At 38.8% G+C, this 26,277-nt stretch overlaps 1 protein-coding gene across 3 annotated transcripts in view; it reads left to right on the top strand.

The window, feature by feature from the left end:
* tbxas1 (thromboxane A synthase 1 (platelet)) overlaps positions 1-26,277 on the top strand; it is a 71,657-nt gene that overhangs the window by 14,599 nt on the left and 30,781 nt on the right. For 2 of the 3 annotated variants that reach the window (XM_053622793.1, XM_053622794.1), the window contains exons 3-6: positions 8,213-8,306; positions 18,270-18,322; positions 22,348-22,444; positions 24,992-25,108. In XM_053622793.1, coding sequence (XP_053478768.1) covers positions 8,213-8,306; positions 18,270-18,322; positions 22,348-22,444; positions 24,992-25,108 — 361 coding nt within the window. Of the gene's footprint in view, positions 1-8,212; positions 8,307-9,695; positions 9,783-18,269; positions 18,323-22,347; positions 22,445-24,991; positions 25,109-26,277 lie in introns of those variants that run through there. The other variant, XM_053622795.1, reaches the window with a different exon arrangement.

Below are 26,277 nucleotides of genomic sequence, written 5' to 3'. Positions count from 1 at the left end.
GCAGAGGGAGCACAGGCTTCGGCTTGCAGCGCTGGGGCCGTGAGCTTTCACATGCTGTGAAGATGATTGATAATGTGATCATACAGAATGGCAGTAATGTGCAACTACAAGCGTTCTTTAGGCTTCCAACATGCACGGCTGCTCGGTGATGCTCTCATTTGCGTTACTCACTCTGGGATTATGGGGCAGATTTGAGTGGGATGTTAAGCACTTCTCTCATCCGCTGAGATTATGCATGAGCATGAACATGGATGGTGATCAGGAATAGAGATTAAATACTACTATATCACATGGTTGATGTGATTTGCTAGTGTCTGTTTAGTCCTGCTGTACTGTAGTTTACTATTAGATATTTCCTAAATTCAAGCAGAAAAACATCTGAAATGAAAGAAATATGGATGCACAATGAATAATATTTTTAATGATTTATAATGAAACATAATCAGCTGTGGCTTTTATTGTTTAAAAAACAATCTATCTATCTATCTATATATCTATCTATCTATCTATCTATCTATCTATCTATGTGACTGTCTGTATGTCTGTCTCTATCTGTCTATCTACATGTCTATCTGTATACCTGTCTGTCTATGTATCTGTTTGTTTGTCTACTTGTGTTCATATTTAGCATTTAAGAGTCGACATGACTGAAGTGCTTTTAGAAATATTATATTTTTGAATGAATCTGGGTTTACAGCTTGTTTTGTGCTTATTTGAAAGGGTCGAAATAAAAAAATATAAACAAAAATAAACAAAAAGAGTCATTTGAAAATTCAGTTCACCCTGTACTATATTGAAAACACATTATTAACACATTATTTGATGTTTTACTTTGTGAATTTAATTTATTTTTGAAATATACACTCATTTCAAATCTGATGACTTTAAGACACTCCAAAAAAGTTGGGACTGTCGACTGTTTACCACTGTGTAACATCACCTTTTCTTTTAATAACACTTATTAAGCGTTTGGATGCTGAGTGAAGACACCAGTTGGTTAAGTTTAGCAAACGGAATTTTCCCCCATTCATCCATTATGCATTTCTTCAGCTGTGCAACTGTACAGGGCCTTCATTGCCTTATTGTGCGCTTCATAATACACCACACATTCTCAATCGGAGACCGGTCAGGATTGCAGGCAGGCTATGCTAGCACCTGCACTCTCTGCTTATGCATCCATGGGCTTGTAATCCGGGTAGAATGTAGTTTGGCGTTGTCCTGTTCTGGATGGCAGCATATGTTGCTCCAAAATGTGTACATATCTTTCTGCATTAATGATGCCCTCACTAATGTGCATGTTACCCATGCCATGGGCACTGACACGCCCCATACCATGACAGACGCTGGTTTTTGGACCTGATGCTGATAACAGCTTGGATGGTCCTTTTCCTCTTCGGCCCGGAGAACACGATGGCTGTTTTGTCCAAAAACTATTTGAAATGTTGACTCGTTAGACCACAAAACACGATTCCACTGTGCTACTGTCCATCTCAGATGAGACCGGGCCTAGAGAAGTCGGCAGTTCTTCTGGACAGTGTTGATGTATGGCTTCTGCTTTGCATAGTAAAGCCTTAACTTGCATCTGTGGATGCAGCGGCGAATGGTGTTGACTGACAAAAGGTTTACCAAAGTATTCCCGAGCCCATGTCAGGATATCCATTACAGACTCATGACGGGTTTTAAGACATTGACGTCTGAGGGATCGGAGATCATTCAGAAGTGGTTTTTGGCCTTGCCCTTTATGCACTGAGATTTGACCGGATTCCTTATATGCATCATTGAATCTTTTAATTATATTGTGCACTGTAGAAGGTGAAATGCCCAAAATCCTACTGATTTGTCTTTGGGGAATGTTGTTCCCCAAGTTTCCCCAAAGTGTTGGATTATTGCTGATGCGTCTGTTGACAGATTGGCGAGCCTTGACCCATCCTTGGTCTTGAAGGACTAGGCCTTTTTTGGAGGCTCCTTATATACTACGATTGCATCACCTGTTCCCTTTCAAAGGAATCTCAACGTGGCCGAGGTCACATCTGTATGCCTTTCCCCCAATCGCTTCACTCCCACAGGCTCTAACAAGAGTTCACCCAGATTGTGCTACATCTGCTGCTAGTAGCACCGGACTGGCCAGCTCGAATTTGGTACTCTGAGATAATATCTCTGCTGGACGGCACTCCCTGGGAGATTCCCATTTGCAGGGCTCTATTGTCTCAAGCCAGAGGGTTGATTTATCACCCTTGGCCAGAATTATGGAAACTGTGAGTCTGGCCCCTGAGGGGCATCAGCTCATAGATTCCGATCTCTCAACCAAGGTTGTAGAGACCATGTTAAACGCTAGGAATGTCAGTGAGTCCCAGTAAACTGCGCAAAGGCTACAGTCATGGAGTTCTTACAGGAATGTTTCTCAGCAAATTTGGCTCATTCTACAATCAGGGCCTACGTAGCCACCATTTCGGCCAGCCACACCCCTGTTGATGGAGCCTCTGAGACAGGCCATACCCTCAGTATGATGGAGTGGGTATACTCGTTCCCACAGTATGAATCTCAAGCAACATTGAGTTCTCTTTGAAAGGGAACATCTGGGTTACGCATGTAACCCTGTTCCCTTGCATAGCTTTGTCATACAGGGTTAGGCCTGTAAACTGCTTCTGAACTTCAGACAAAGAGAAGCTGATGACGTTTACAGGTGCCTATTTATAGTCATGTGAAACATGAAATGCCACTTCACCTGACCACGGCAGGCCTAAAAATAGGTGTGATTTTAGACAGACTTCAGATACCAGTCACATGCGAGGGCGCTTCCCACAGCTTGAAGCTCATGCAACATCTCATCCCCTTCTCAGGGAACAGGGTAGAGTTTCACATCACCTTCTTATTTCAACTTCGCTGTTAGTCCTAAAACGCCCCTGTCCCAACTTTTTTGGAAGGTGTTGCTTGCATCAATTTCAGAATAAACGTTTATCTTCAAAAACTATACAGTTGATTAGGTAAAACATCAAATATCTTGTTTTTATATGTTTTTTGTTTAAATACAAGTCAAAGTACATTTTCACATCACTCCTCTTTGTTTTTATTAGCATTTTCCATACTGTCCAAACTTTATTGGAATTGGGGTTGTAAATGATTCGAATATCATGCAGTATAATTTTGTAACTGCAGGTCTGAAACCTCTTTTGCAATCTCTCAGTTCTTTACTTCCCTTGCTTGCTCTCTGATACTACTCTTGTGGTTCCAGGTTACTTGGTATAATGTTGGACTGCGGTCTTTTTTCACACACAGCTGATCGATTGAGAGAACACACCGCTCCCTCCAATAAGCACATACATATTTTCAACCCATTACATCAGTGTGAGTGCCAAATCTCCTGGTACAGGCCAACGACCAGTCATTCCTCTGGTAGCTTACCAGCAACAAACAACAAACTGAGAAAGCTCCAGGTGGCAGCTCTCTGTGGGGTGTGTGCACTGTATGTGTGAGTCTTTATGAAGGGGAAAGTCCCTCTATAGAGCATGAGTATGAATAGGTATGAACAGGAATATGTATAGATAAATTGCCAAGAATATGTATGCTTTTATTCATATGTGTTTGTGTGCATGTGATTTCTTGGCTGTACTAAAATCTGTCAGACTAATCCTGTATGAATCAGTGCGCCATTATTGATTTCCATTTTTATTAGGCACTTAACAATAGAAAAGACCTAAAACATGTCGCAGATGATAAAGAGAGGCACTAAAAGGACCTATGAACAGTTAAAGCTGCCGTGATCAATGTGGATAGCTCAGTGCTTGAGGAACTGTTTGCAATTTGTGCAGTGTTGCTTTATTAATTTTTTTCTAGATTTTGTTCAGTGTCATTCTAGACAATTACAAAACTGAATGGCTGTGTATGGGTATGGCTATGATTGTGTATGTTTTTATATCTTGGTGAGGACCAAAGAACCTACCAGGATCAGAATATCTGACAGTTTTGATCTTGTGAGGACATTTGGCTGGTTTCCATGAGGGAAAAATCCCTCCAGCTTATATTTTACAAGTTAAAAGAGCCAAAATATTTCCTTTTGGTTACTGAGGTTAAGGTTAGCAGTAGATTTAGGTGTAGCATAGCATTAATTAGCTAAATTAATAATTTTGTCAGTGGCGGGTCCTCACAACGATAGCAAAACAAGCGTAGGTGTTAACTGATTGTGTTAGATTGCATTTGTGTATGTTCGTGTGTGTGTTTGTGTGTGTGTGTGTGTAAGCATATGTCTGCCAGTAGAGGTGTGTATCAGGAACGGGGTCTGCAGGACCCAACAAAAACATTGTGGTAGCAGGTTTTTACTCTCATGCAGGCAGATATGAAGCTTGTAGGAAAAAGGATGGCCATGTCAAAAGTGGCTCTAGGAGACACGTTTACTGCATTCCTTCTTCATCTTCGGCATCTGCTTCATGCTGTTCTGGTTTAAATCACTCTATTCTGTATATTTCCAGGAAACAGTACCAACACATCCATCCATCTATTTTCCATACAGTACAGCTTATCCTACATAGGGTCCCAGGAAACTCGGGGCACAAGGCAGGGCAGAATCGCCCACGCAGTCATACACTACAGACAATTTGGAAATGCCAGTCAGCCTACAACGCATGCCTTTGGACTGGGGGAGGAAACTGGAGTACCTGGAGGAAACCCCCGAAGCACGGGGATAACATGCAAACTCCAGACACACAGGGCAGAGGTGGAATTTGAACCCATGCATGTAATTAACTAAGTTAATTAATATTGCATGTGAGTACAAAAAATATATCCTGCTGGAGTAGGCAGGATTGGTCAAGAGCGTCTGCGGGATTGGCCAGAATGACTAAAGGAACGAGTGATATAAAGAAAAGTCCTGCACGCACCTCTGTCTGTGAGCTCCAAAGTGTATGGTGGAAAATGTTCTCTGTAGGCAGCGGAAGAACTTAAACATTCCAGCAAACACTTCTGACTAATGGTCTTCACGCTTTAAAGGCATGAAGCATCTGCATCTAATGCTGTTAATCATTAAGCAGTGTGTCTACCCTTTTTAGCTCCCTTATCAGAATTTTCCGTGTGCTGTATCTCTATCAGGAGTGCAGCTATTTCCTCACTGGTTCCTCACTTCAAAATTGGATTTCCACAAATACACCCGGGCTGTTTACATTTACTCACAGTGAAACCAATGCTTGTATCCTTGTTAATCCTACTGAGAGATCGGTGTGTGTGTGTGTGTGTGTGTGTATAAAAGTCTCTCTTACTGCTGCTTTCATTATTCTGCACCGTCACTACTAAAGACTTTCCTGACATCCACAGGAGTCATGTTTACTGTCTGTAAAGCACAATTCCTTTCAATCCCTTGCATTATCTTGCTCTGTCATTCCTTGTCTGTCAGTCTGTCTCTGTGTCTATTAACTAAAAAAAACTCCATTGTGCTTGCTTTTGTCTTTCTTCTTAGTTACTTTAGGGTTTTTCTCCTCTTTTCTCTCTCTCTTCCGAGCTAAGCGAAGTGTCTTCCACTGGGGTCTAATGCTGCTCGGCTCTGTTCTGCTCTTTACCTACCAATTACACCTCACCCCAAAAGACCTTTCTCTTTCTCTCTCTCTCATACACATACATTAGCCCTCTCTCTCAGACTCATATACTTACCCCCCCCGCACACTTGTACCCTCATTATCCCTCTCTCTCTCTCTCTCTCTCTCTCTCTTTCTCCTTCCTTCTACCTTATTAGTCCGCAGGCCTAATAAGAACATTGGCTGACCTGTGTGTTTTCTGTTCTCGGGAAAAACACCACCATGACTCACAGTCTGTCAGTCAGTCAGAAGTGTCGCTCTCATTCGCTCGTTCTCTCTCACAGAGCACCTCCAGCTCTAAACCTCACATAGTTGTTGCTCAGTCAGTGAGGTCACCCTGAAAGTAAAGTCTCCTGACATGTTGTTCACATCAAACTGGCAAAGCAAAGCTCAGGCAAGCTTATGAGTATGTACAGGACATTTGGGCCTCATGTGTGTTTGGACTGGAGATGTCCCAAGAGTGTAACATAGCTGTGTTCTGTTGCTACTGCAAACTTTTCACCCCACTTTGCTTCACTTGATTTTTCACAGTTGAGGATGTTAAACTTTGTTTTGGTATATGTTTACATAGTATATACAGTCGAGGGCAAAGGGTTGTGTCCCTCAGGGTTTTTGAATAGATATACATATTCGTTTACTCTATTTTATAAATTTCTTTATACCACAGCACTGTTAAATGCTTGAATGGTCAGAGGCTGTGGATTCATTTTGAATAACAGCAGTTTGTTGTAATACATTATTGTTTCTATAGTAACAACTTGTAGAGAGAGTCTCCACATGGTGGGTGCTCAACCTAAACTCATTAAAACATGTTTAATTTTCTCATTTTCTAAGCTTTCTTTAATTTTTGAAAGTAGGTAAAGATGTAATTTTAGGTTTAATGACCCTGTAAAGCTTCTTTGCAGAGAACTTTGTAGTTTCTCGGTATGATGACAAGCAACAAAGAAGGAACGACTGTTATAACATAAGTTATAACAGGAACTAACTTGTTTTGGATTTTCCACAACATGTGACTATAAAAGTATAAAATGCACCTGTCATTCTTTAGTAAAGGCAAATTGCATAAGAGGACTAAAACATGTAGCTATTATAATTATATAAAATAATCAACTTAGGTGTGGTAACATTAATTCCGCTTTGTTGATTATTTTCCCATCACAAGTGTTTTATTCCTTACATGTCTTCTTCGTTTTGTCCCTAAGAGTACAGTGGTGCTTGAAGGTTTGTGAACCCTTTAGAATTTTCTTTCAGATTTTCACACAAGTCCTACAAATAGATCAAGAGAACCCAATTAAACAAATAAGAAAAATATATATACTTGGTCATTTATTTATTGAGAAAAAATCGTACATATCTGTGATTATGACTTGCAGTGTATGCAAACCTTTTAATGATCTGTTTTGTTTTGTATGTCGATTGCATACTCATCATATAACCTACAACACTGTAATTTTGCAGGAGAAATACATTTCCACGCCAACTGAAGAATGTACCATTACTCGAACTGACAGAATAGTGCAGAGCAAGCAGCAAAGTGTTTTACTTTCACCATTACACGCAGCTGTGCGTTGGTAGGCCACCTGCAGCTCCAGACTATGCCATAGTTCAGACAATTATGTGGCGCAGTGTGCCATCTTTAAATGCCTACTAACTCCAACGTTCCCTAAGGAGAAATGTAATAGAATCAGAGTCTGTTTTCCAAAAAATTCCAAACCTTTACATCTTCCAGCAGCGTCCTCTCGTCTCTACTGCATCATCTTTGACTGCTTGTCAAAGTTCAGTCATACACACCTCTTTCCGAATTCCTGCATCGGCCCAAAAGTAATTACGAGCTGAATGAATTGGGACTGTCTTGTCAGTGGGATATTTGGCAGTTGGTGTCTGGCAGTTGATGGTGGATATACTGTATCTGTGAAAAATGGGTCTGAGTCCAAACATAGGCAGCGCGAACCGGTGATTCATCCTGATTCGTTAGCGGGGTAGTCTGTTATGATGCCTAGTGCCGCAGAGTAATTAACGAGGTGTCATAAAATGAGCTACTGTTTCAGCTTTTCTACAGCACAGATAAAACCTCCTCAGCCAAATCTGGCAATTAAAATGGTAATGAACTCCTGTGGAGGTGGAGATTGGGAGAGAGATTGATGGGAGTTTTTTGGTTAAAGTAAAAATTTGGTGCTTGTCTGATCAACAAGGCTTCACTGTATTTTTTGAAGTATCTGTAGTCATTAAATTATTACGTATATCAAGAGCACTGTAAGTACTAATGCACTGTGTTTGAAGTTAACTTGGCTGATTTGTTTAATGAAGACTCATTTGGAGCTTGAACTGTCCCCCTGTATGACTATAAAAAAGTGCTGAATTAAAGGAGCGGTTATGTTAGCAGGATCAGTGCTCATACATAAAGCACGCTTTTTCTTCACATAGAGGAAATGCAGCGCTCCTCTGTGCTCACAGACCATTTATGTGTCATTATGATGCTAAAGTGTTTTAAAACAGAACATCTATGCAATTAGGGCTTGTGATATCTGCTGTAACATTGATTCATCACTCTAATCTGGCTCATGGTGCACAAATAAAGCAAGCTTGTTTATTCCTTGTTTATTTATATAACATAGAGCACATTTCACTCAATATCTTTCCGTCTCTTACAGGTATGCCATCTCGCCGTATTCGGTCTTGGAGCGATGTGGCATCCGACACCCCAAACCAGTTCCGTTCTTTGGGAACATGCTGATGTTTCGACATGTAAGTCTGTTTACTTTGTCATATCTTATGCAGAGCAAAGTTAGCATGTGACAGCTGAGCACCCCATCTTTTTAGTGATTCACACTGTATAAATGTCTTTTGTCTTAATGAGGCATACGACATTATAATGAAAATGGTGTCTATTAAGAGTTGTGTGTATTTTTGGCTCCCTGCTGTTTTTATTTTGATTTTTTCCCCTCTTTTCTCCTGCCCTAAAACACAGTGGGTGGCCAAATCAAGCATAGAAATTCTGCATTTCTTGGACAGCTCAATTATAGTACTCACTTATTAATCATGAAATTAAAGTGAACTGAATTCTTTTATTGATTTGTGTATGCTATAGTGCATAATAGTATTTTACATTTTGGACACCACGTCCTAAACATGTATTGAGGTTGCTTCCTAGTTCTAGTTCTAGTTCATTTGTTTATAAAGCACTTTTAGAACAGCCTCACGACCGACCAAAGTGCTGTACATGAGCAAAGTAAACAAATGCAAAAAATTTCAACCATCACAAGATGTGACAATTAACATGTATCAAAAGCTAAGGAAACCAAATAAGTTTTCAGAAGAGATTTGAAAACTGATAGAGAGGGTGCTACTCTAAGTTACACTGGAAAGCTATTCCACAATCTCCTCTGCGTTTTAGCCTTGAACAAGGAACTGTCAGTAGGTTAAGCTCACCAGATCTTAAACTTCTGGGAGGGTTGTAGGGACACAATAGATCAGACAGGTAGTTAGGAGCAAGGTTATGTAAAAATTCGTGCACAAATAGAAGAATTTTAAAGTGGATCCTAAATTGGATTGGAAGCCGATGGAGAGCTCGGAAAGTGGGAGTGGCATGATCATATTTGTGACCATTGTTTTTTTTGTTTTTTTTAGAAATTTATCTGCAGCATTTCGATCCAGTTGAAGTTGAGCTACCTGGGACTTAGAAATACCGCAGAGCAGGGAATGACAGTAATCCAAACACGAGGTTATAAAGGCATGAGTGCTATCTCAAGGGACTTTTCAGACAGAAAAGGTTTTATTTTGGAGAGTAAGCGAAGCTGAAAAAAGCTAGAGGCAATGACAGAGAACACATGTTTGTCTAATGATAACTGACTGTCTAGAAAAACACCAAGGTTCCGTACACAGTAAGAATTAAAAACAGACAAATTTCCTGGAGCGGAATTATTAAACTCAAATTTGTCGGATGAACCAAAAACTATAACCTCGGTCTTGGGCTTGTTTAGAGTCAAAAAGTTACTGGCTAACCAGAGTTTAACCCCATCGAGACAGGATAAAAGAGTTTGTAATGCTGAAGGGTCGTTTCTTTTTAACGGCAGGTAGATCTGACTATCATCCGCATAAAAGTAAAAAGATACTCCATACTTTCTCAGAATCAAACCTAAAGGGAGCATGTAGAGGGAGAAGAGCGAAGGTGCCAGAATAGAGCCCTGGGGAAGTCCAGATTCAAGGGGAGCATCAAAGGAGGTAAAACATCATAAAGCCAATATTCTTACCAAACCTTACTACTTTGTACATACAAGTAGTTACACTCTGGGGAAGATTGAGGAGTTTAGTTTGAATCAGCCTCAGCGGGGGTGAATCTTGATTTAGTTGAGTAAAATGGGAAAACGGCTCACCCTGTTCAAATATAGAGAAACAGCAGTGGTGTTGAAAGACACTACATTGCCAATAGAAGTGTATTTCTAAATCCTGCATGCAATAGGGACCTACAACAGTGCAAAAGCAGTCAGCACTATACATAATAACTGTGTATGTGTAACTGTTATACCAACTGGGGCATGCAAAAAAAAAAGTTAGAAAATTGTTAGGAATGTTAAAAATTAGCTGTTAGAAATTCATTACAATAGCATTCTGAATTGAACTGGTCTCTAACCCATACTTCCTGCAAATTTTGCAGTCAATCCACTGCCTATTTGTAGTATCAAACAGTGCTTGAACTCAAGTTTCTCAAATCTCCAGTAACATTACTCAAAAGTAATTATTTAGAGTTCCATGTGATTCCTGAATTGATTACTATGTAAATTGCTTATTTTAAGTTTTTGGGTAAAAGAAGGCAGATGAGTGTCTGTATTTAATATTAGTTAATTCATATTTTAGATGTATGCTCTTCTGTACACTTTTTTTGTCAGGACTGTACGCATAAAAAATGATTCAGGTTCTAACTGTGTTGGAGCCACATGACATACAGGCTACTAGATGATCATGGCTGTCATATCTGACCATTAAAAGATGATGAATTGAATAATATGAGAAAGAAGATATGGGGAAGGCTTGAGTACATCATGCTCTTATGAAGCAAGACATTTAGATGCAGAAGTAAGCTAGATTCATTGCTGTAATAAAACATGCACATAGATATCTTGAATATGTTTTCAAGTAAGGTAACACTTCTTTCTTTAATGCCCTGGTTGTATAGTTTGTACATTTTCAGCTTATTGTCCATTCAGACCTTATGTCAAACCCAGGTCTAGACTTCAGATCGTTTGGACTATGTCGATGTGCAGGTGCGTGGGAGTTATGGATGAATCTGTGCTTTCTGCTTTGACCCTGATTACATTCACACATCAATATTTTCCTGACAGGTAGCCATGTTGGACTGGATGACCTCTTGTTTATGACACTCTGTACCTTCGTTCTGCTGTCGCTCTGTGTTGAAAAAGTCTGCCGATTCAGTCTTCCTAACATCTCCCTGTTAATTCTGAGAAGTGTCCTATTGAAGGTGCTATTCGGAATAATGTATTCCAAACATGTGTTTTGTAGGGGGAAAAAAGAGGATTATACAATAAATAAGCCTAAATGTTTTTGTCTAGACAAAGCCTGATCCACTGAAGCCATAAAATCTGATTCAGGGTGAACACTGAGGAATTGGCATGGAGGCGGGTCATCAGATTCAGTTTTTTAGATGGATCTGTTTGTCTGTCTGTCTGTATCTTCATCTCTGTCAGTCCCTGCCTCCCCCTGTCGCTTTCAGTTCATGTTTCTCTCTCTTTTGTCTTTACCAAACAGATTTTTCAAGGTGAAGCAAGAAATGAATATGCAAGAAGCTTTGTCTTGCATAATTACTGCTCGTGTGTGTGTGTGTGTGTGTGTGTAGTATGACCACATTGCAACAAACTTAAACCCAGTGTCATTATAGCAGAATTCTTTGACCTACTTCTACAGACCATCTTTTAAGCCAACTCCAGCATGTGTGAGAAGGATCAGTGTGTGTGTGTGTGTGTGTGTGTGTGTGTGTGTGTGTGTGTGTGTGTGTGTGTGTGTCTTTATTATCAGCAGTGAGCCAGATCACAAACCAACCCTGAGTATCAAGTGATGATACTTTAGGGAACAGGGGGAAAAAAGGAAAGCACAGGGCAATAGCCAAGCAATAACATGCATTGTTTTGTTGAATTAAATTAAGTTTTATTTATTTACATGGGGCTTTTAACTATAGACATTATTACAAAGCCGCTTTACAGAAAGTTGTAGATTTAGATCCATAACTCTCCCAAAAACCTTGAGAGAAACCAGGCTCAAAAGGGAACCCATCCTCTTCTGGTTATCACTGGATAGTGTGATTTTATCAGGGGTGTTAAAGCTCATACTGTATGTAGAAACATTATAAAGGCTTAGCCTTTTGGGTTTGGGTTGGGGGTGCATCGGTGCCCCCCCCCCTTTTTAAATTTTATTTATTTTATTTTATTTTTTAAACCATTTCTTCATTTGTACAAAATTCTAGCCACATTGCCCTGATTTGAAAAGTTTCAAATGTATATTCAAATCAACCTCTACAATATTAGGCACATGATTGGTTGGGACAGTCAAAACTGTGGCATATCAATGAAAATATCAATATATTTATTACCAATGAAATAATACAAATAAATCGTATACATACAAATAAAACATACACACAATATAATGTAGCGGCCTGTAAAAACCCTTCACATGGTCAGATTTTGATATTTTCTACTATATAAAATTTTGAAAGGGTTTACAGGTTTTTCCTGAAGTGAAATATGTTTCCTGTCTGCTTGTATCTCAGCCAGAAGTAGTTCTAGCATTTTAAAGTCTGTTTATCATTCAATTCCACTGAAAGTGGCACCATCTCCCGCTACATTTTTAACCTAATCTACCTATAATAAAACAATAGTATTATTGAGTTTTTTTCTCACTTTGACACACTGAGGTAAAAATCATTCACTCCATTTAAACACAAGTCTCATCATTGGCTCTTCACTTGACTGATCTCTGTTCACGTTAACAAGTAGGAAAGTCCAGCCATTGTTTGTACCGCTTATCCTAAACGAGGTCACAGGGGATCCTGGAGCTTATCCCTGGGAACTTGGGCACAAGGAGGGGGACACCCTGGACGGGATGCCAACCCATCGCAGGAAACAATCACACACTACAAACAATTTAGAGATGCCAGTCTACCTGCAATACATATCTTTGGACTGGGGGAGGAAACCGGAATGCCCAGAGGAAACCCCCAAAGCATGGGGAGAACATGCAAACTCCACTCACACAGGGGAGGTGGGATTCGAAACCCCCAACCCTGGAGGTGCGAGGCAAAAATGCTAACCACTAAGCCACCATGCCAAGTGGAGAAGTATTTGCTGATTCATTCAGTCAGTTCTGTTCTGTTGACTAAATTTCTTTATATTAGGTTATTTAAATGTCACTGTTAACTGTTCAGAGTAGTATGCACTCTTCTCTGTTTTGATGATGATGTTATGGCACAGGGGCATCACAGGCATTTTGCTAGCTGCTATATGATTACAAACTGAAATGATTAGGCTTATGTTCAGTTTGCTATGAACAGTATTTGTTCAACAACTTGCAATCAGAATGCAAGGTTAGAAAGTAGCCTAAATAAAAAAAATATTGTTTTGTCAAAATATACAGTATATTTCTATTTGCTTAAAATATATTATTGGCTGAAAACCCCAATTTTGGTCGTTTTTGTATATTTGCCAGAATTCAACCACAGCAACATTCCATGGGGTTTCCTAGACCACCTTACATTTATTTGATTTACTTGAGGTTGGACAATTTTACTTTTCAGCACTATAATAAACACATTTGTAATAAATAAAATGGTGCTTGAAAGTTTGTTAACCCTTTATATCTGCATAAATATGACCTAAGAGATCATCAGATTTTCACACAGTCTATCTGACTGTGGATTGGTGGAGTCTTTAGAGATGGTTTCTTATCCTTTTCCAGCCTGATGAGCATCAACAACTCTTTTTCTGAGGTCCTCAGAAATCTCCTTTGTTCAGGCCATGATACACTTCCACAAACAAGATCAGACTTTGATAGATCCCTGTTCTTTAAATAAATCAGTGCGCTCACTCACACCCGATTGCCATCCCATTGATTGAAAACACCTGACTCTATTTTCACCTTCAAATTAACTGCTAATCCTACAGGTTCACATACTTTTGCCACTCACAGATCTGTAATATTGGATTTCCCTCAATAAATAAATGACCAAGTATAATTTTATTGTCTCGTTTGTTTAATTGGGTTCTTTTTGTCTACTTTAAGGACTTGTGTGAGAATCTTATGAAGTTTGAGGTCATATTTATGCAGATCTATAGAAAATTCACAAACTTTCAAGCACCACTGTATATTGCAAAGTGGTTTCCATCAAGCTTCGCCTACTTTAAGTATTTAGCGTTAAAAAAAATAAATAAGTAAATATTGTTTCATTTGTGTGTAGTCACTGAGTCACAGTCGCTGAGGCTTTTGTGCTCCTTTAAACTGATTATTTGCTATGCCTGGGCACAACACATGGAACCATCGCTGGCATGAATGACACTTGATCCAATAAGATGTTGGACCACCTCCTGGGGTTTTTAGTAGCACACATAGAACAGCAGTGAGCTGTCCTGAATACTAAAGATGTTGGAATTTGTTCTGCCATCTTTTTTTTCTTTTTTTTGTGGGTAGTCCATTTGTGTCGCAGAAGGGCTTGTACTCAGTTGAGATGGAATCCTAGGGAAAATCTCAACCATGTCTTTTGCTATTTGTATGCCAGACTCTTCTAGTTATTCTGGTTACCTGTGTTGGTGTAATGAGTACTGTGCAACTACAATCTACACAGTAATATCATACCTGTAGTATGATATTATGCATTCTGTATGTATTGACCTTAAGATAGAAAGAGTGTTTGATTTAAGGTAATAAACTAGTAAAAGAAGCAATTTTATGCAAATATTATATGAGGAAATGATTATTCATGGCATTGTGGAGTGCTAGAAAACAGCATTTCCAGCTTCAATCCCAGAAAGAGACCACGTGATTTAGGTAAAATTAATCATTCTTTTTAAATGACTGAATATCAGTGAGAGAAAGTGAAACCAGGTCTTTGTGAAGTAAACAGAGGAAGGGTGAGAAGAAAACAGTGGGGTTATTGACATCTCTTTCATTTTCATTTTAGTATGTTTCCTTTCTCTCTTTCTCAAACTCTCACTCTCTCTCTCTCTCTCTCTCTCTCTCACACACACACACACACAAACGACAACCGACAGCAGCACATTAGCAAGATGCCCTCTATTATGAAATATAACACTCATGAAGGTGATATTAGGTCCATTTAAAGCTCCAAACATCATCCGTTCACTTTCTCTCTCTCTCTCTCTCTCTCTCTCTCTCTCGCTCGCTCTCTCTCTCTCTCACACACACACACAGATTGTACAGAATGCACATTACTCTCACTCCAGCTCACCTTCTTTTGTCTTCCATGTTTAATTGAGGTCTCTGCACAGGAACTGTCACAGTATTCACACAGTGTGCCACTTAGACATGTGAGAGGCTATAAGTGAGTCTGCCAAAAATATGAGAAAACTTTTTTTTTTTTTTTAACGAAGATCAAGGACAAACAGTTGTGCCAGCAAAACAAGTGAACGTGGCTAATCTTTTTGGATTAAGAAAATTCCGATAGGACCAACTTTCCAATGTGGCCTGTCTGCTTCATTCAGGCCGGCTTTATTGATCTTACCCATCTGTGATGAATCCTCAATTAGGCCTTTGGCAGACTGCAGTGAGCGAGCCATTCATTTGAGTTTAGCCTTGCTGCACAGTCTTCTATTCTGTGTCTACTGTAGCATAGATACACACACACACACATGCATGTATATGCCTACAAACATATGCACTCATACAGTACATGCAGGCACATACTTCACACATGTGTATCAGACATACAGGGACATACAGTATACATCACACATGTGCATCAGACATACAGGGACATACAGTGTACATCACACATGTGCATCAGACATACAGGGACATACAGTATACATCACACATGTGCATCATACAGATGCACAGATGCTTGTTTCTTCCAAATGACGGAACACTAATAAAAGCCTTGGAGAGACGATATCAGGACAAAAGGGCACACCCCACTGCTTAATGCTCACTGAGGAATGGACTCACACACACATCACTGCCTAATACCCACCAGGGAATGGCACTGGCTAGCATCTCTGGATAGAAAAGGGGAGGGTAGAGGGCACAGTGCCAGCACTGTTCGGCTCCTTCATTAGCTCAGGGATGGCAGTCACAAGCTGCCATGCATACAAAATCAGGCCTGTGTGTGAATCTGTGTGCATATGTGTTACTCTAGCAAGGTTTTTTTTTAATGAGTTGCTCTTTAAAAAAAAAAAGTTTGAAATTTAACCTCAGATGAACACACTCTCAGAATTGTCATGGAACTGAATATTTACAATACTACTGAGGGACCTCTTTATTATTTCAGAGGAAGGAAATGCCAAGATGTGTCAATGCTGCACTCTGAGTATATCCCTCACTGCAAATCAGCTGCAGCTGAACTACAAGTCCCTCTCTGTCTATACTGCCCCCTAGTGGCTGAATGAAGCTTTTCGTTTTCAGTCTGATCAGATTTGTTCACAATCCTCCACATCAGACAGCTCAGCTAACGCCTGTCACATCCCTTTACAACACACAGCCCTTAATGTGGCTTTATAGATGTTTAAATAGCCTAGACATTTTGCAGCGTCAGGTGTTGTTAGCTTTATAGTTTCACCCTTGAGGCTGAGATCATGTATAAATAGGGGTGAAGCATGTTTTAAGGGGTCATATAACAGATCATCATTTCCATTTAGAGAAATTAGTATCACATGGTTCTTGTTAGTGACTGGGCGATATGAAGATAATACTGTGATACTGTGATCAATTATGTGACAGGATACAGGAGATATTGGGATTTTTTTTTTTTATTGCATTTATTATTTTATTTATTTATTTATTTATTTTATTGTCAGTAATCCAAACTGACTGGAAGCAGCTGATTTCATGTTACATTTTTGTACTTAATCTTAAAAAAAATTTAATAGATTTTTGTTAATTTTTATTTTGACATTCTTTTATTTTTAAATATAGAAATAACAATAAAATTTATTTTGTAAACATTATATAAAGCATCAAACTTTTTTTTTTTAAAGCAACATGACTGTATTTCTGGGAAATTCATAGTAAATGAACTCTCCTGAGCAAAAAAATAAAATAAAAATGTGACAAGCCCAAAATGGCAAAATTATTAAGCTTTTAATGGTCTTAACACCAAATCATTGGTCAGAAAATTAGCTAGAATTAAACAAATAGATAAAGTAACTTGATATGGGATAACTTTTCCCTTTGATTCAAATGTTTTAAAATGTTTGAGCCCTGGGTAAGCCTTATGTTTAAGTTTTGTTTTGTTCTTTTTACTTTTTCTTTTTATTTTACAATTTTATTTATTTTTTGTACACCCAGCCATGTCTTAGTTTGAATCTTACATCAAACATTTTAATCATTATCATGATTTAACCTTTGCGTACAAGCAGACTATATAAGTGGATTTCCCTGTTTCTATAGCTTTTCCCCAAACACTGAAAGTAAATGAGCAAATGGTGGCACAGGAGGTCTCAGGAGTGCATTTGTTTCATTCTTGCTAATTTTCTGACCAGTGATATGTTGTTAAGACCATTAAAAGCTTAATATTTAGCCATTTTGGGCTTAGCCCATTTTCATAATTTTTTTTGCTCAGGAGTGTATATATGACAAAACCATACAATATATCACGTATTGTAGAAGTGTCTTTGAGAATCGTGATATATTTTTGTAAAATCGCCCCTACTTCATACGCCCTACACAAACCTTCATGCTATGATGAAATCCCAGAGAGCACACATTGACCTTGGTGGAGAAAAGTAAGCGATGTCAGTCATGTCGTGACAGGCAATTAATAGAAGCAGACTAAATGACATGACAACATGAGAGACATGAATCTAAATGCACTCTCTCTTTTTTTTTTTTTTGCAAAAGTGGCCACCTACTGAGAACTGAGAACAAAAGGAGTTCATGTTCAACTCTGGCTCTTTATCTCACTCTTTTTTCCTCTCCTTTTTCATGTGGTCTTTCTTTGCCTTTGCTTTTGCTTTTTTTTTCAACCCTTCATTTGTTTTCCTCTATTCTCAAGCTCACAAGCTCTGTGCATTTGTAATATTAATTATCATCATTACTATGGTGCAAACCAACAGAAAAGTGGTTGGATCTTTTATTATTACATTTGATGTATTACATGTTACCTACGAATATTGTAGCTTTAAAAAAATTTTTTGTTAACAAGCAGTCCAAGAATTCACAAGGTCTGTGACTGAGCACACACACACACACGCACACATAGTGAACTTGGATTTTTTTCCCCCCAATGTTTGTGATGTTAGATTTATTAAACTGGCAATCACCTGTCATGCTCATATAAAAAAACGGAGCTGGGTAGGATTTAAAACAAGACACAGACACTAACAGAGCACAAAGCTTCATCAGTCTTAATGCATTTTTTTCTTCATGATTGTACATGGTCACATGACACCTTACGTATTTTATTTTTCATTTTATGTGTGTCCTCTGCTTCTTACTTACTAGAACTGACATCTTTCCGCTTGCTTGTAGGATTCTTTCAAAGCTCAGAAGGACCTGATCAACCAGTACGGCCGAGTATGTGGGTATGTCAACCGCACTTCTTTTCCTCAACTATAAATCTTCCTGTTTTGATGATAAGGTCCAATAGAGACACTTTTTAATACTTGTGCATCAAGCTTTAGCTTTCAGATTTGTAGTAAATGATTATTCCTGTAATTTATAGGTTTGTAATGAAAATGTGTAAGCAGTTTGAAAACAAATATCACCCCTAACATCTTTTTTTTTCCAAGTGTATCAATTTTAATCGTGCTATTTAGACTTTTATGTCATTTGAACCCACTTAAATTTTTTCCCTCCTGCTTTCCTCACAGAAATCCATTGCTACAATAACCAACAAACTTAGCTTTAGGCAATTGGCCCATTTTCTCCAAACTGCTCCCTTTCTTAGAGTTTTAAAGCCACAGCAGGTTTTCTATAAAGCTTCAGGCTACCGAGCAGAACGTGGCACTGCTTTTCATACGGACGGCCTCACTTTCACTTCCATCCCTTCTCTTTCATCTGTCCTTCCTCCGCACAGACCTTAATTCATTATTAACTGTACTCTTTCTCTAGTTTTTTACATTGAATCAACATATTTATTTGTCCAGAATTTGATAAGTCGGTGTACCTGCCGTTCTAACTCTACACGAACAGTAACGTGCCTGTGTGTAACACACATGCCTTTATGTCCCTTCTTTCATAATCAAGAAGTGAGAGCAGCTCACAGGGCTTTTAGCGTGTTTTGATTTAGTTCAGTGCAGTGAGATGGGCAGTGAGATTAGCATTTGTTTGATACCACCGCCTGCTCCGAAGAGATCAAAGAAGCGAAGGAGGCACCAGGCTTCCTGTGTTCAATGTGAGCTGTGTGGAGGAACTAAGAGAGGGGGGAGAGGTGTGTGTGTTGAGGGGGGGGGGGGGGTTGGATTTAGATTTAGTGCCCAGAGCAGAAAACAGGGCACTAAGTCGGAAATGCAGGGATATATGTCAGGAGACATTACTACAGCTTTCAGTCAGAGTAATCCTACAGGCTGAGAGTGCATTTCCAAATCAAACACTCTCAATTCAATTCAGTTTTATTTGTATAGCTCTTTTAACAATGGACATTGTCCCAAAGCAGCCTTACAGAAACATATACATTCAGAATATAGATTTTAAATGTATGAATTTGTCCTTAATGAGCAAGCCAGAGGTGACAGTGGCGAGGAAAAACTCCCTGAGACGGTATGAGGAAGAAACCATAAGAGGAACCAGACTCAAAAGGGAACCCGTCCTCATCTAGGTGACAACGGATAGTACGATTATAAATAAATCCCTTCTATAAATGTGCTAATACTACGTGAGCAAATAGTGCAGTTGTGTAATCAGGGAAATTCATTACAGTTTTTGTATGAAGTCTGTTTTGCTGAACTTATCGACTGTTCACAGATGGAGACTTGAGTGCAAAACTGTTTGTGGTAATTGCAGTGCTAAAGCTATAATAGCAATTGTAGTCCTAGCCATCCTAGCATAACTGTTCACATGAATTGAGGTCCAAAGCCATCTTTATGGTTTTTAAGTGGTACCGCCCTCAGCAATCTCAATGATCTTTAGACTGCACCACGTGGGGCTATCCTGAGCAGCAGCAAGTACCTTCCAATTGATGAGAACTCCAACCAGAAGTAGGGTGTCAGGATGGATCAGGCAGGTCCGGAGAACAGAAGGGGTCAGGATCGCTGGTATCTCAGGAACATCATGTGTAGCTCGACAGAAAACTCTGCAATATATATATAAAAGTAATTCACTCTCGCATATGTATATACGCTTAGGATTGCTCATCAATGTTCAGAAAAACTGAAGTGAATAAAAACGCATCTTCTAGATTCAATTCAGCACTTCAGCGGAACACTCATGCTTCATCTCATGCTGAATGAAGGTTTTCATTTTCAAGACATTTTCATGTTTAAGTGTCTGGCTGCACACCAGAGACTGCACTTTTTTTTTTTAAAAGGCTTCTTTTCCCAGTGTGAAGGAAACGATTGCCACAAATTACATGGTTAAAGGGATTACTGCCATGGCATTGGCACTGGTCATCTGGGTTCCCAAGAAATTCAGGATGTCTAAAGTCTAAAGAACCCTCAGGGGTCTGTGAAAGGGGGTTCAAGATTTTTTAATTTTGTTATAGTGGTGAAAACCTACTATTAATCCAGATCTCAATATTTTAACCCACCCCCCCCCCCCCCCCCCCCCCAAAAAAAAAAAATACCAACCCAAAAAAACCAAAAACAAGTAGGTCTATAAATATGGCAAATAAATAAAAAAAATAAAAACTATGGTTCTGATATACAGACCTTATATTGTGTACATATTTAAATAATGCTTATGAAGGAATAAATCGATGCTGAGTAAGCCCAAGAAACTTATTTAACTCTGGCATTTTGGCAGCCACCCTTATCCAAAGCAACTTACATTTATCTCATTTATACAAAGGAGCAGTTAAGGGTTAAGGGCCTTGCTCAAGGGCCCAGCAGTGGCAGTTTGGCAGTGGTGAAATGTGAAATCCTGACCTTCTGAGCAGAAGTCCAACATCTTAACCACTGAACAACCACTTCCCTGTTTTACAGTTAAAGGGTACTTTTAGCATTTGTCCTTCTAGCTCAAAGGAATAACCCAGCATATTTCTACTTAATCACTATATACTGCCTCTATAGCATACACACATCAGCCACTTTAATAGGAACACCTGTACCCATTCATGCAATTATCCAGTCAGCCAATCAATTGGCAGCAATGCAGTGTATAAAATCATGCAGATACAGGTCAAGATCTTTAATTAATGCTTTTCTGCTCACCCTGGTTGTAACAAGTGGTAATTGTGAGTTACCATAGCCTTCCAGTCAGCTTGACCCAGTTTACCTATTTCCCTCTGACTTCTCTCATCAAAAAGGCATTACCACGTTCAAAACTGTCACCCACAGGATGTTTTTTTGGGTTGGTTTTTTTTCTTGCACCATTCTGTGTCAGATCTAAAGACTATTGTGTTTCTGAAATACTCAAACCATCCTGTCTGGTCCCAACAATGTCAGTCAGAGTCACTGAGATCACATTTTTTCCCATTCTGATGTTTCATGTGAAGGTAAATTGAAGCTCTTGATCTGTATTTGCATATTATGCATTGTTCTGCTGGCACAAGATTGGCTGATTGGGTAACGAGCAGGTGTACAGGTGTTCCTATTGAAGTAACTGGTGAGTGTATGTGTGATTAAACCAGACAAGAATTTCAGATATCTTCTGTATGAGAAACACGAATATACTGTAATGGAAATCTAAGGGCAGTTGCTGGGGCAGTCCTATAAATGTTTATGCAAAACATTCTTTAGTCAAAGGTGTTTGCAAATTAGTCATTAAATCCAGATCGTGTTCAAAGACAGGGCCTTTTAGCGCTATAGCTACTTTTTCAGAACGAAGAACGTGTAGTTATGTAAGTCCAGAGATGCTTTGTTTTGCTTCCATGGTAATCGACTGAACACAATATATCTAGTAAGGTAAAGGTTAGGTTTTAAACTTTAATAAGTGAAATAAATGCCTGTTTGCTAATGGTATAATCCATAGCCTCCTACAAAGGGACGTCTCTGTGGAGAGTACGAACTAAAGCTTTTAATTGTTTCAGTTTTTGCCTGTAAAAGTTTTGTTTCCAACACTGCTTATTAAAAGTGTTTAATTATCCAAAAAAAAAAATAAATAAATATGGTAATAGAAATGATTTGTGTGTGGGGAGGAGAGAAAATCCCAGAACATGCCTATGCATGCAAACATAAATACATGCATTATTACAGCATAATCAATAAAAATAAGGCACTGTGAGCTCCCTGGCATGTCCCAGTAATGGGAGGGTGTGTGTGTGTGTGTGTGTGTGTGTGTGTGTGTGCGTGTGTGTTCACGCTTAAGAAAGGGTGAACAAGAGGCTATGTTTGTTATTTTGCTGTGATTATCATGAACAGCACCTTGTTTGTTATTCATTTATTCAGTGTGTGTGTGTGTGTGTGTGTGTGTGTGTGTGTGTGTGTGTATGTGTGTTTTGCTCTGTTTCTAGTTATTATGTCGTCAGACGGCCAACGGTGGTGGTAGCTGACCCAGACATGCTCAAACAAGTTATGGTGAAGGACTTTCATAAGTTCCCAAACAGAGTGGTGAGCATGACATACTTACTGATGACTACTCACCAACAGGGGGGTAATTATTGCCCCTTTCAAGTTGCTTTATAATAAAGTCTATGCATGTAAAGCTTTTAGAACTTTTTTCACTAGTTTGACCAATCTACTCCAGTTTACCGCATTCACTGTAAACATGTTTACAGTAAAATATGGGCAGCACAGTTGCCAGTTAAAGACATTGTAAATTGAAACAGTAATCTACTGTAACTCTTACTGTATTGATTATACATTATGCTACTGTGAAACTGTTGTTAGGGAGAAAAAAAACTGGCTAGCTAACTTCGCTAAATGATTATACTTCTGAAGTACATTAAAAAGAGTACATTTTAATTGTCTTTTGCTAATTTCAGCTACTAACACCTACTGATGTAACACTTTGAAGCAGAGAAATTAGACATCTGATTGAACTGAAACGTTTGTGATGATGCTTTATATAGTGAAAATGCTGACTAAATTGCACTGAGATGTTGTAACTGAAACCAGGAGCTTCATTTCCGAAGTATAAACTGAGACTTACTGTTCAGGTAAGTGAGAGGACACAGACGTATCATTAGCTCAACAGGATTTTAGCTAACTAGCTAGCTAACAGTAATTTATGGTAAAGCAGCAACTAACCAAGTTGTTAGCTGAGGTAGCTAACTCAATAAAATAGTTAATGAGCATACCGTGAGTGAACCTGTTGTGTTGTGTAAAAAAAAGAAAAAAAAGAAAAATAAAAAAAAACCTAGCTAGGAAACTGATTTTAGCTAAATGGAATTTACTCCTGTAGTAAACAACAAATTTCAAAAGTAAATTTTATTCATATTTATCTATATACTTAATTTCAACAACTAACTTAGTGAAGTAATGCTGAATGCTGTTGTCTTATGAGCTACAAAGAAGTTTATTTCTATCCCAGATCAAGATTATTTATTACATAAAACAGCATATTGTGTAGGTGTTTTTCTGGGTAGAAGAATCAATAAGTGTGTGTGTGTGTGTGTGTGTGTGTGTGTACAGTGAGGTGTCAGTGTGAGCAAAGCTGGCACCACTATACTTTCAACTCCACGATGCCACTGTGGTCACCACTAATGATCACATGACTTATTTATCAAAGCAAAAGGTCAGGGTTTGAGCCAGTCTGGGTCTGGGAGCAGAGCCTTCTGGGTAATGTAACGATGACAGCAGAAGCAGATCAATATTGCGACCATGTGCCTTGCCATGTATAAAACTCCAGTAGTTTATAAATATCTTTATATCTTCATATCATAGCTGTCCGTGACCTGCAGAGCACTGTGGTGTGGGACGTTTGGTCAGTGTGGTAAGAGTGTGTGTGTGTGTGTGTGTGTGAGTTTTTTTAAAAAAAAAAACCTCATGATACACACACCATCTGTGACAGACAGCGGGAGAAAACTCATAAAGTGGATCACCATGGCAGCCCAGAAACAAACATAATGTGTTGGCTTCTGTGTGCACAAATAAATGCTCGACATTCCCTCACCAGATACACACCCACATTTAGAAATATGTACTCAATACTCCATAGAGCTGAGCTTGCTCTCGGTTATCTTTATTCTCACAGTGTAAACATGACACGGACCAACAGATGGACAATTGCTGTAATTAACCATATTAAATCAGGCTGAGTAACCAAAGCAGTCAAAGTAAAGTTCAATTTTAATTAAAAAAAAAAAAAAAAAGCTTCAGACGAACCAGATTCAAAAGAATCCTTTTAAAGTCAAACAGAACCTTGAAAAATTCTTTCTGTGAAGGAATGAGATCACAACACTTTATGTGCATTTATTCATTTGGCAGATGCTTTTATTTAAATCAACTGTTCAAGGGCCCTATGGTGGAATTTACAGTCTTCTGATCACTAGCTCAGGATTGTAACCACTAAGTTACCGCTGGCTTATCCAACTCATTAGTCTGGATCTTGTATGACTTATTTTTACAAAATCTCTTTTAAGGGTGCAATGGCAGATTACAGGAGGAAGACAAGAATGTCTGACATTTTATTTTAATGCTTCAAATAGTCCAATGTTGTTTCATCCTAATCTCTATCCACTGCTTCTGTAGCATATGAGTGATTGCCACAAACAGGAATTCCCTATACTTAGATAAGAGGAAAAGTCTGTTTACTTGAAAAATCACTTATAATGGAAGTCTAAGGGCAGATGTTGGAAGTCTAAGGGCTGTGCTGTTGTTGGGATTTGAAGTCACAATCTCCCGACAATAGAGCGACTGCTATAATGTTGCGGCACTTGGGAGCGACGTTCCATTATTTTATACTCATATTTTAAATATTTATTGATTTTGACAACTGTCCTTACGCTTCCACTATAAATACCTTGTAAATCAATGTAATTTCCAGCGTTTTATAAATACAGGTGAGCATTTCAATATACATGCATACAGTACAGATGCAGTGATGGAAATTAGGCACCAGAGTTTAACAACCAGAGTTTTCCTTTAATTTGCTGTATATGGATTAAATTCAAAACAGCGATAAGATCTTTCACCTTTGTCTTCCTAATTATTTAGTTATTTAGGATGGCTACAAAGCCGATGAAGAACAGTCTTATCATGCTGAGGGATGAACAGTGGAAACGAGTTCGCAGCATCCTCACCCCAACCTTCAGCGCAGCTAAGATGAAAGAGGTAAACTCTCACACCAATTCTGTGTTCGCACCATTTTGGTTATTGAAATCTGTGATGAGTGAAAAATGTTGATTGTTGACACTAACCGCAGAAGGGAGTGTATTTACAAGAATGTGATTATTGGTTTGGAATGAAAGTGTATATGATGTAGTACTCATTTCTTAGTAGTGTAAACTTCAGTCCTTTTATCAGCAATGCTTTGTGAGGATTGTAATGACATACGTAGTGCACAATAAGAGATCAGACTAACAGTCAGGTGCACACACACACACACACACACACACACACACAGTGTGGATATCTTATAGTATTGTTTCTTATGGAGTGTTTGATCTGCATCAGTTTACAGAAGACAGATAAATCTTCTACACTGGCTGTAAACTGCTGGTGTGAAATAGGATAACATAACATAAGATTCTTATTAAAAGGGCAAAATGATATCTGGTGTAGAGGTATTTGTAAAGTGTTCAGTTACATCAATCTGACAATGTTATTTGTTCACACATTGTTGCTAGGAACCACAGTACATGATATGACAAAGGTCTTTAAATTATTTAAATAATTGTTTATAACTTCATGGCAGATACTAAATCCATGATTGAATTGCTGGCCAATGACTTGCATCATGGGACAGAAACGTTCCTGTTTGACCAACATGTATTGCAGTATCTGCTTGCTAAACACTCATCAGCTCATTCAGAGATACTCAATAGCAGCCATCGACTTATTATTGTTCCTTTGTTCAATAATCAGTTGGCAGCATGGCTGCATTTTATGTGGCGTATCACATATTCTCCATATTTGCAGAGGTTCCTCCAGGTTCTCTGATTTCCTCACAACAACCACAAACATGCTGGTAGGGGCGCTTTGACTCTAGGTATGAATGTGTATGTATATGATCCCAGTGTCCTTGGGATGAGGTCCTGATCCACTGCCACCCTGATCAGGATAAAGCGATTACTAAAGATGATTAAATCAAACAGTCTGGCTGCCCTTAATCAGCCTTTGGTAAGAGCAGAAGAGCAAGTACATGCTGTCAGTTCAGCAAGAATAAGAAATAGTGAAGAACAGAAGCATAAAAGAATGAAATGAGACAGAAGTGGAGCAAAACAAACATTGACTTAGCTTCAGTAAAGCCACTGATACCCAACATAAAAGAATTACCTAAG

Source organism: Ictalurus furcatus, chromosome 4 (assembly GCF_023375685.1).
Source record: "Ictalurus furcatus strain D&B chromosome 4, Billie_1.0, whole genome shotgun sequence".
In the NCBI taxonomy this organism is placed as follows: domain Eukaryota; kingdom Metazoa; phylum Chordata; class Actinopteri; order Siluriformes; family Ictaluridae; genus Ictalurus; species Ictalurus furcatus.
Note: the sequence above shows the minus strand (reverse complement) of the source record. Positions and strands in the feature narration are given on the sequence as shown.